The sequence below is a fragment of the Urocitellus parryii genome, chromosome 6 (genome assembly GCF_045843805.1).
Source record: "Urocitellus parryii isolate mUroPar1 chromosome 6, mUroPar1.hap1, whole genome shotgun sequence".
NCBI lineage: Eukaryota > Metazoa > Chordata > Mammalia > Rodentia > Sciuridae > Urocitellus > Urocitellus parryii.
In genome coordinates this window covers 107,815,284-107,826,717 of record NC_135536.1, presented here as the reverse complement: position 1 = coordinate 107,826,717, position 11,434 = coordinate 107,815,284, and the positions used below count along the sequence as shown (strand labels likewise).

The following is an 11,434-nucleotide window of genomic DNA, read 5'->3' as shown; positions in this document are numbered from 1 at the left end:
CAGGGAACAGCAAAAAAACAAAATTTTTTTTGTTCTTTCCTTTTGTAGTGCAGGGGATAAAACCTAGAGCCTCACACATGAGAGGTAAGTGCTCTACTTCTGAGCTATACCTCATAGTATATACAGTGTTCCCTACTTTGTGATCAGAGGATAGAGAAAAGGAATCCCCAAAGTGTTGATGTGGATATTTTATAAATAGACCTAGTGATAATTGAATATTCCTAAAATAATACCTGAGCATTCTGATCAGAGATTATGCCCATCTCCTACCAACTCTCTTAAAGTAACTTCATCTTCCTACTTTGAATTTGGCTGTTGTGGGGATATTTACAGATAAATATTTACTAGCAAACACTATAGCACCTGAAACCCTAGTCTGTCCCCCAGCTCATTTACCATGCCCCATTTCTTGAGTGTCTGTGCTACTCAAAGGCTGTACGCTGGCCCTGTTCAAAAGACAGGACTTCTACTAGATTTGTGGACCATATGTCTCTATAAAAAATACATTTAGAGCCAATGTTATTTAACTCTCATTCAAGAGAAATTTGGAACTTCAGTAGTTTGATTTAGTAAAGTAGTTTCAAATGAGTGGAATGTTTAGGGGTAAATGAGGGAAAATTAGACTCATTCTCAACTGTTTTCTAGGATCTATCTATTACAGGATTTTTTTTTTTTTTTTTAGGAAACCCATAACAACTATGGTCTATGTATTAAGCAAGTTAAGCAGCTCATTACTTGTGGAGTGCTTGTGTCACAGACTAGGTGTCCCTCCAAGAGATGGTTCCCCTCTCACTTGAAACAGGAAGATGAGGCTGTCTGCTGGCCAGCACTTGTCCTGAACAACAAGTGGTTCTTTATGCTACTACTGAGTGTGGATAGGACAATCTCTCAGCTTTTGATTCAAAGGTTATAGATTCCAGCAAGTATTTTCTTTCTTTCTTTTTAAAGTATTATTATTATTTATTTTTGTGGTGCTGGGAATCAAATCTAGGACCTTACACATGCTAGGCAAGAGCTTTATCACTGAGTTATACCTCCAGCCTGCCAGCAAGTAATTTCTGCCAACTGAACATATTTACAATAGTCCTCAAGGTAGAACTGTTGTAAAGACATTGATTTTATGAGTCCCCACAAGGGAAACCACCAACAGCTTAAGACAACTGATTTCTTTATTGTCAAGAAGCACAAGGAGCTGGATGTGGCAGTGCATGCCTGTATTCCCAGGGGCTGGGGAGGCTGAGGCAGGAGGATCCAGTTCAAAGCCAGCCTCAGCAAAAGTGAGGTGCTAAGCAACTCAGTGAGACCCTGTCTCTAAAGAAAATACAAAATAGGGCTGGGGATGTGGCTCAGTGATTGAGTGCCCTGGGTCCAATCCCTAGTACCAAAACAAACAAACAAACAAACAAACAAACAAAAAAACATACACAAGGAATTGCAGCTGCATTTATTGAGCACTTACAGTTACTATGCACTGTTTCTTTTATCTTCATATAACCTTATGAAATCAGTATAAATATTTTCATTTATATATGAGGAAACAACTCATATAGTTAAGTAACTATTAGAATTAAATTAAATCTCCTAGGAAAAAGAGTTTATATTGCTTGCTGTTTTGTGTATAGCAGACATTCCATAAATAGTTGAATAAGTTTTTATATGTGACTAAATAGAGCACCATCCTTCTTAATACTTTGAGCCCCTTAACCATTTGTTTGTTTGTTAATGATTTTATTTTGAGGGTTTTTTTTTTTTTTTTTGTGTGTGTGTGTGTGTGTGTGTGTGGTGCTGGGGATTGAACTCAGGGCCTTGTTCATGCAAGGCAAGCACTCTACCAACTGAGCTATATCCCCAGCCCAACTATTTGTTTTTTTAATCATCTTTTATCTAATGGAAAAATAGAAAGCATTTCATTTATTTTGCCTGTATGCACTTTACAAGGGAAGAAGCACACAGCTCATCACAGTGTCTTATTAATCCCACCCCCAAATGACTGAATTATTTTCCCAACTTTGGAAACAAGTTAACTGAATCTCAAGTCAGAATTCAGTGGTTTTTTGGTTTCCCCATCACACCAAGTGAGACAAAGAAATGATCAAAGGTGTGTATCAAGAAAGATCTAATCAAATTAGAAGAGACGGAGTCTAGATAAACCAGATGGAATGGTTAGTCCTCAAAGAATGGCCATTAAGTCAGTTATGTTGAGTGCAGTATTTTCCTGCAGTGATTAGTGCTAATCAGAATTAGGATATGAGACCAAATTCTGGTCTTCAAGAAGCTGTGGACCGGGGCTGGGGATGTGGCTCAAGCGGTAGCGCACTCGCCTGGCATGCATGCGGCCCGGGTTCGATCCTCAGCACCACATACCAACAAAGATGTTGTGTCCGCCGAGAACTAAAAAATAAATATTAAAAATTTCTCTCTAAAAAAAAAAAAAAAAAAAGAAGCTGTGGACTTTTCAGGAAGATAAGACACAGTTTCAGGGAAAGTAAAATATCAGTGCAAGAGAATTAGAAAGAAAACCCTCAAAAGACTGCAGTGGTTATTAAGAAGTGATTAATGTAGGCAATAAAGATTTCAGAAAAGGAAGTGATTACATTTGCATAAATTTCTGCTGACCTCCGTATTTTCATAAAACATCTTTACTATTAGCAGGGGAATTACAATGAAGTTTGAGAGAGTAACCTGCCTTTAAGTAGCTCACTTTCTTCCCTGGAGACAGGAGGATAAAGAGAGAGTCTGCAGGAAAGCTGAGGAGAAAGCCAGAGACCTGATTACCACAGCAGGCAGGACAAGTGCTTGGAGATCTCACCTGGCTACCAAGTGTGTATAGGATCCAGAATTAAGGTGCAAGATCTGGTGAGGGCCTTCTGGCTGAGACCTCCAGTGGAAGGGGAGAGTGCTGACTCCCTTTCAGGAGTAGTAGCTTTCAGTTCTTTCTGGCGTTTGCCTTTGAAAACTGTAAAGAACTTGCATCAGTGGTTTTCAACCTTGGCTGCTCATGAAAATTACCTGGGTAGTTTTTAAAAATACTGCCAGCTGGTACCAAAATATACTAATAAATAAATAAATGCTGCCACCCGGATCCTTTCCCCAAATACTGTTAATTTCCTTGGTCAAGGTTGATTTTTTGGTAATTATAATTATATAATGTGCAACCTAGTTTGAGGATCATTGAGCTCCTGGATATGATAAAGGAGAATAATTTGTTGGAAAAAAAGATTTCTTGGAGAAGTAGGGGAAGAGGGAACTTCCCTGCTTCAATCTAGAGATATATCCTTGATTTTCTTACCCTGGACTAGTAGTAGTTTGATCTGGCTTCCTGAGAGTTCCATTGGGAAGGTAGGAAGACTCCAGAGAGAATGGCAATGTAGTGGGGTGGTGGGGATACAGCTCAGTGGTAGAGCATATGCTTAGCATGTGCAAAACCCAGGGTTCAATCCCAGCACCAGACAAAATAAAAGAATGTGGTGAATCTAGGCCAGTGCTTCTCACTGGGATGTGCTCACATATAACTGGATCTTGTTAAAATACAGATTCTGAATCAGTTGATCAGGGATGGTGCCTGAGAATATGTATTTCCAACATGTTCCCAGATGATACTAATGCTGCTGACTATCAAAATGACAAGGATATACATGACTAGGCCTATAAGTCATATCTTTAATATTCTCATATACATTTCAAGCATAGAACAAGAGGAACCTTATTTTGTCAAACCTGAAGGGTCCCATGGACAGGAACAATGGACATTCCATGGTGACCCAGTTGATTAATGACTAAGGTGTAGATGGGCCCAGTTAGCAAAGCCATACAAGCTAAGAGGGAAGCATTTCCCTACTGGGGAAATCCCACATTAGGGTCCTGACAGATTACAGATGGTCCACTCAAAGGTATGACTAAAGAGTTTCCTTAAGGGAGTATTTACAAGGTTGGGACAGGGTTAACAGAAACAGACAAAGGATTATAAAGCACCAACCCTCAGCACAAAGGGGAAGAACAGGGGGAAAACATGGAGACAGAGACACCATGCAACTGTTGCAATTAGTCACTTGGGATAAAATGGCCCGTCAAAGATAGATCCTGAGGAGTAAATAACCCAACATTGCTCTTCTCTGGCAATTTCACTCTACTGATTCCCAACTCAACTAGAAATCAGAGAGGAAGGGAATCTAGTGGATGCAGTCATCAGTCAGTCTCCTGGGCACGAGTAGCATGAAGTATGAAGGGCAAGATCTGGTGGTAGACACATGCAGCAAACCTAGCACAGTCCTCAATAGTGAGGGACATGATCTGCCAGCTCAGTTGGTATGGAAAATAAAGAAAATGACACCAGAGTTTGGGTCTGAGAGTCTTAAGTCCTTATCAATGGGAGCTTACCCAAGTGTATGAGGCATCCTTATGAATGACAGATGGGCTGCAACCCCTACAGTTGGTTCTTTGGGCACAAAGGCAATTGTTGGAGAATGGTAGGCAGAAGAGAGATGGCCTTTCAGAAGTTGCTGCTGATATCAGAAATGGTTGAGAATAAGCCAGAAATGCTTTGAAACCTGATGTCAGGTGAACAATAGAAGAAAGAGAAAATGCAATCTTGTTAAAGTTTGCAGATGACATGTCTTGGGAACTTCTCAGGAAAGAAAAAAAAAAACAGAAAGGGAAGAGTGTGAAAAGTTATCTTTAGGACTCCCACCTCCCACTCCAATTTTTTTGAAAACACAACTAAACTAAACCTCTGACCTTCTTTCTGGGAAAACAAGGACGTAACTGAAGAATTTCAGTCCAGGGGACAGGTAGTGGCACTTTCTCAGACCAGATAGGCAGCTGGAGAGTTCTCAGAGCAGAAATCATAACTTCAATTTGTACCTCATGGTTCTTTGGGCAGCCAGTGGGGGTGTTCTTTCTGAAAGATCCCAAGAGCAGGCTGTCAATACAGAGACTCTGGGGCCTTCATCTGCCTACAAGTCCTTTAATCTGCCATCAATGCACAGGCATAGGGACAGGTCAGGAGAAATTGAGCTTTGGAGGGGGAGACAGTGTTAGAAATAGAGTCAAGGTCTTCTTGACCTGGAGAGTTTTTTCTTTCTTATGTTGCCTCTGAGTGTCTCATAGGTGAAGGGTTTTTGATACCCTACTGGGAATTGTTTAAAGAACTGAAGCAATTGTTTAAAGAACTGAAAAACAGACATAATACCCAATATTGTCAAGGGTGCAAAAAAGAGGTTATTCTCATACATTTTCTTCTGGAATAAAAATTGTTTAACTCTTTTGGAGAATAATTTGACGGTTCATTTTATAAACTTTAAAATGTGCACAACTTTTGACTCAGCAATTCCTCCTCTAGAAATATGTCCTAAAAAAATAATCAAAGATGTACACAAAAACTTAATTAAAAATGTGCACCTCAGTGTTGTTTAATAGTGAAAAATTGGTATCAGGGAATAATGAATGTTAAGATTTTACAGAGTTGAGGAGGGATACATAGGTGTTCATTTCTGTATCAGTTTTCTATTGTTGCTGTAAGAAATTACCAAAAATTTCTTTTAAAAGAATACAAATTTGGGGCTGGGGATGTGGCTCAAGCGGGCGGTAGTGCACTCACTTGGCATGTGCAGGGTGCTGGGTTCGATCCTCAGCACCACATAAAAATAAAAAAAATAAAGATGTTGTGTCCACCGAAAACTAAAAAATAAATATTAAAAAATTCTCTCTCTAAAAAAAAGACTACAAATGTATTATCTTATAGTTCTGTATTTCCAAGTTCAATCAGTTTCTCACAGCTAAAATTGAGGAGTTGGCAGGGCTGTGTTCCATCTGGAGGCTCTAGGGGACAGTTTATTTCCTTGCTTTTTCTATTCTGTAAAGGGTGCCCACCCACATTCCTTGGCTCATAGCCCCTTCCTCCGTCTTCAAAGCCAGCAACATAGCATCTCTCAGATGCTTTCCTTGGCCATATTCTCCTTCTCTCTCCTTTCTCTTCCACTTTCAAGGACCCTTATGATTATTTTGGGTCTAAACATATAATCCAGCATAACCTTTTAAAAGTCAACTAATTAACAACCTTAATTACACTTGCCCAGTTACTAGAGATCTTGGGGATTGGGACATTGATATCTTTGGGGGCCATTATTCTGCCTATATAATTGTATTATTCTATATACTTATCTGTATGACAGTATTAAAATTTATTAATATTTTAAATACCATAGTTTAAAGACTCAACATCCAATTCAGTGTATGAATGGAATGAGATATACATACATTATATAGTGATATATATATATATATATATATATATATATATATATCATATATATCAATGTCACATAATACATATCATAATATATATCCATATATCCACCCATAGGATAATTTCTATGTGCCCATTAACAATCATAAGGCAGGAAAACACATAGTATTAGGGAGTGATATTCATTATCGATTTAATGAGGAGAAATTTAAATCTACCAAAGATAATGCACAAGATAATCCCAATCATAAAAATTCAAAACCAAAAATAAACCTATGCAAGTGAGTAAAAAATATTTTGAAGGATATGGGTCAAAACTTAACAATGTTTATTTCTGGATGGTAATCTTAATCTTCTTTTGTTTTTCTGCATTTCCCCAAATTGAATATTATATCTGTATTCTTTTTGCAAAGAGAGAGAAAAAGTAATTAGGAATGTCTTGTTGGGACAATTTTCCAGTCAAGCTTCTCCCTAGTTTCTTAGTGTTCAGGCACACATGCTCACGCCACCCTTCAAGCATTCCTTCTGTCAAACACACTTCACACCTGGCTCTATGCGGTATTCGCCGCTTTTTCAGGCTGGAGTTGTCCACTCTAAAAAGTATGCACTCTAAAAAAGTATGGCAGGAAGGGGCCTCTAGGTAGAGGGCGCACAGTAGAGAATGAGTGCTGCTTAATAACAGTTTTAGATCAAAGCAAACCCAAGGCACAGCAGCATCCTGTTGAGAACTTCGAAACTTGCACCTTGGAAGGCAGATGCAAAGATAGGAACCTGTTTAATAATCTTTCTGCTACATATTAATTGTTAATAACATTGTATTTCTTAACACAAAAAAGAACAGAGAATACTCGCACCTCTTCGCGTGCCTAGAGCAGGGCGAAACGAGGGCGGGCCGGTTGTGAGAGTGGCCGCCGGGTCCAGCTTTCCTCTCCCGGCATAAGCTCGCCGAGGCCCTCCAGCCCGGCACACTACAGCCTGAGCCTGGCCCAAACCGTTGACTCAGGGCGGAGCCTGCGGCCTAGCAGCAGGTTGGTGAGGATGAGGACAGCAGCACCCTCGCCACCCTGGGAACCTTCGTTGGCCTAGACCCGCTGACCCAGACTGAGCGTCCTCACCACCGAGAAGAATGCCTAGAGTGGACGAGCCCGCCCCACCGTCCGCTCCGCTCCTCCCAGCCACCTCTATCCCGGAAGTTGTGCCGAGCGCCCGATCGCGTGCTGCTAGCCAGAAGAGTCTGTCGCCTGCTGGATCTGGACGGACCGTGCTTGCGAAAGCATCACCATGCCTGTGAGTTGTTTACTTCGGCCTCAGGATTTATTTCGGGCTTTCGGTCTGTCCGGGGTTATAGGGGGCAGTTGAGCCTAACGGCTTCCCTTGACCGCGACGCTCCCTGCCAGAGGTGGCCGGCGGCTGGAATCGCTGGGCACTTCTCGCGTGTGAGGGCTTGTTGTGACTTGCCCGGGCAGCGCGGCATGGCGGGCCCTGCACGGGCGTGGAGCCGGGTGGACCCGGAGCCGCCCTGGACTGCCATCTGGAGTCGGTGGCTAGGAGTGGAACTGTTCCCAGCGTCACTTGTTTTGGGTAGGCGCCGACGAGACTGTGATCGTTGGAATCTTTTTTGGTTTTCTGGAGCTTGGTGGTTCTCGCCCCTGAAGCTTTCTCTGGGAGGCTGTTTCTTGCTTGTTTCCTTTTCAACATTGCCTTCGCAGTTTTACGTACTAATTCCGTCCAGGGCGGTCTCATCTCAAGTTTTGTCAGATCAGATTTCTGCCCCCAGGGCAGAAATCACCAAGGCGTTGGCGAGCACTTACGACTTCAGCGGTTTCTACTTTCAGCGAGTCCAGAGTCAGTCTTGTTAGCACCGCAGTTTTGTTTTCATAGAAGACTGTTATGTAGTTGAGTAAACAACGAGTTTAGCTTTTCCATTGGCGTTCTGATCGTCACAAAGCCCCATGGCAGGTCTTTGGAAACGCAAAGTATTGGCGAAAATGACCAGATTTTATTAAAATTTTAAAATATCTTAATTGTTATCGAGTATGACTGTTGTTCCTGTTTTGCATGTGTATTTCCTGTATGGTTAAATATGCCAGTATTTTGGTTAAACTCCAGTAATAATAATGTGCCTTTTTATTTAGTTGGCTAGAGATTTGCTACATCCTTCCTTGGAAGAGGAAAAGAAAAAACATAAAAAGAAACGGCTAGTTCAAAGTCCAAATTCTTATTTTATGGATGTAAAATGTCCAGGTAAAATTTCAAATTTTAATTCTTTTCCTACGGGAAATTTCTGAAGAGATTACTCTTTTGTTATGTATATATATATAGATGTTAGGATCCTCTGTTGACTAGAAATGAAATTACAGAATTGAAAATGTCACAAGGAATATTTTCATAATAATGTACTCAAGTCATTGTAGAAACATATTTGGGAAAGGTAAAGATGGGCATCCGAAGGGAATCTGATAATTGACTTAATAAATACATTAAGTTGTTCAGATGATGAGTTTTCTTTTTTATGATGTGATGAAAAGTTGATTTTTCAATGTAAGCCAGGCTGCCCAGTGTGGTGGCCATTAGCCATATGTGGCTACTGAGCACATTTGGCTGTGTGCAATCAAAACAGAGATGGTCTTTAAGGGTAAAAGGTACATTGGACTTTGAAGATGTAGCATTACAAAAAAATTGATTACATGTTGAAATGCTAGTATTTTTGAAATATCAAGTTTAAGAAAATATTAATTTTTTACCCTTTACCCTTTAAACAAACTTACGTGGTTACTAGAAAAGTTTGTAACATATGTGACTTGATGTTGGAACACTAAATCCTTACATGAGATAAATAAAACATTACTTTTTAAATAATATTTATTTACATATTACTAGATATGCCAAACAGGTGCTATGATTTCATCGGCTTTTCACTTTTAATATTGCCTTTTTTTTTTTTTTTTCCAGGTTGCTACAAGATTACCACAGTTTTTAGCCATGCCCAGACAGTGGTTCTTTGTGTAGGTTGTTCAACAGTGTTGTGCCAGCCTACAGGAGGAAAGGCCAGACTCACAGAAGGTTTATCATTTGATACTTTCTAACCCAGTGATGAGATATTTTTAAAATTTTTCATTGTGGACTTTTTTAGTAAATAGTGCCCAGTTCATTTGGATAAATTCATGCTCTTGATTTTACAAAGATCTCCTTTATTGTTTTTCTAAATTTGGAACACTTTCTTTTGTACTTATTCACCCAATTTGCTTAGCTTGGAATAAATTAAAAATAAATCAGAATGGGAGCAAGAGTAACTACATATAATCCTATGATTTTAAAAATCATAGGATTTAAAAATTTCTCTTGTAAATATTTTGTTCCATATGTATTTGGCATATTTAACTTGTGATAGTTTTTTATCATTGCCAACTGAAGAAAAGATAACTATTATATAATTAAAGTGCCACAGGTTTCATTTTTATGAACTACTTAATGATTAATATAAAACTCTTTATTCCTCTTTCACTTTAGAGCAGTAAGAAAAAGTAATTTTGTATATAGTTTTTCATAGTAATATTTGCAGATTTACAACTTCATTATGATATGAAGTTTATTTTGGTGTGAAATTTATTTTGGAGCTGTGAGTTCTGTGTTGTTTTCACTGAAATAGTTACGAGGGTATTAACAGTAAATCCAAGGTCTATTTAGTGTGATTTGGTAAGATCTGAGTACAAAGTCAGCATATGATATTTAAGAGTAATATTACTCTTAAAGTGTATTTGTAAGCTTTTTGAAACCTTTATTTCATGGTATGATTTGGACTGATATTGAAGAGTAATATTACTCTTAAAATATATTCGCAAGATTTTTGAAACCTTTATTTCATGGTATGATTTTGGACTTTTGTGTCAAATACTGACATATGGTTCAAAGGTGCATCTATAGCAGTTTTCCTAACAGATCTGAGAAGAACTTGGAGTTAATTTTTGAGGAAAACTATTCTGAATAGTTCTAAAAAACTATCTTCAAAACAGTTTTTTATTGTTGAATTCAGGCTAATGGTCTAGACTCCATTATATGATTTGAGAAACCAGAGTGACAATTATGGTCATAGCAGAATAAACTATAATGGATTTATAATAGCAAATTTGTGATATAAAGGGATAAATAATTTGTATGTATATATCAATCTAATATTCCTAAAACTGAAGTTTTTACTTAAAACATACTTTTTGCTACTGAAGTTTTACCAAAGATGAAATAAACTTCATTTTAATATACTCTTGTGATTCCTTTGCAGGTTGTTCATTTAGAAGAAAGCAACACTAATGATCTATGCAACTTTCAGAATTTATGTTTTCTCACAGAAGCCTTATAAATAAGTTCAGTAATTCTAGTTACTCTTCCAAGATAATGTAATTACATTTGATTTTGTAAGGTATACAACAATGATCTCCTATTTTGGTGTTTTTCAATAAAGTTTTAATTATGGACAACCGCCCCCCTTGTCTTTTTTAAAGTATGAGTATGCTATCAATTTTTTATACTGTGTGTGTTTAAACATTTAAAAAAGGTATTCTGATTATTTCGTGTCTTACTAACATTTTCCAAGTTGCTGTATGTAGGACTGAATGTATCCTTTTAGGATATTACAGCTACATTTTTTACAACTGTAGACAGAAAGGATTCTGTCAAGTAATAGTATTTTCTGTTGACCAATGCTTACATTAATTTTATTTCAGAGGGGATGACAGAATAGCAAAATTTCTGCTATTTCTGTTCTACCTGTACTGGTTCACATCCTCCCTTCCATGTCGGATCTACTGCTTTTTGCATAGCAAAACCTCAAAACCTTAGAAAGAAATTAGTCCTGTCAAATTTAGTTAACCCATTAAGTGCCGAATTTTTAAATTCTCTAAATACATATTCAAATATTTCAAAATAACCATAAGTGGTGTATTTATGTTGTTCAGTTTAAGTTTTTATCTGGGACAATGGGACAAAATGGGTTAAAAGCCTACATTTTATACATTTGTCTTAGGGACACAGTTTTAATGTTGATTATTCTATAGGACTAGAAATTGAAATTGCTACCCCGAGCCCAGAATGCCCTCATCTTCAGTCTGCTCAGTGTTTTGTGTTCATTCATTACTTTTCAATTTTCTTATTTCACTTTTCGTGATATGTATTTAGAACAAAGGGGGCATTAAG

The 11,434-nt window shown here is 38.2% G+C and overlaps 1 protein-coding gene and 1 long non-coding RNA gene across 3 annotated transcripts; one reads left to right on the top strand and one right to left on the bottom strand.

The window, feature by feature from the left end:
• Positions 1-4,407: 4,407 nt before the first annotated feature.
• On the bottom strand, positions 4,408-7,321 carry LOC113180059 (uncharacterized). Its single transcript, XR_003300413.2, has 3 exons — positions 7,099-7,321; positions 4,735-4,897; positions 4,408-4,547 (listed from the first exon to the last, which is right to left on the bottom strand). It is a non-coding gene; the product is annotated as an uncharacterized LOC113180059 (long non-coding RNA).
• Positions 7,322-7,429: 108 nt separating this feature from the next.
• Positions 7,430-10,713, top strand: Rps27l (ribosomal protein S27 like). 2 transcript variants are annotated; one of them, XM_026384879.2, is made up of 4 exons: positions 7,430-7,531; positions 8,380-8,488; positions 9,197-9,307; positions 10,524-10,713. In XM_026384879.2, the coding sequence occupies exons 1-4, from the start codon at positions 7,526-7,528 to the stop codon at positions 10,550-10,552; spliced, it is 255 nt and encodes an 84-aa protein (XP_026240664.1). In that variant the 5' UTR covers positions 7,430-7,525; the 3' UTR covers positions 10,553-10,713. The 2 variants fall into 2 exon arrangements, with proteins under 2 accessions (XP_026240664.1, XP_026240665.1); XM_026384880.2 differs by lacking the exon at positions 7,430-7,531 and adding an exon at positions 7,568-7,825.
• Positions 10,714-11,434: the final 721 nt, after the last annotated feature.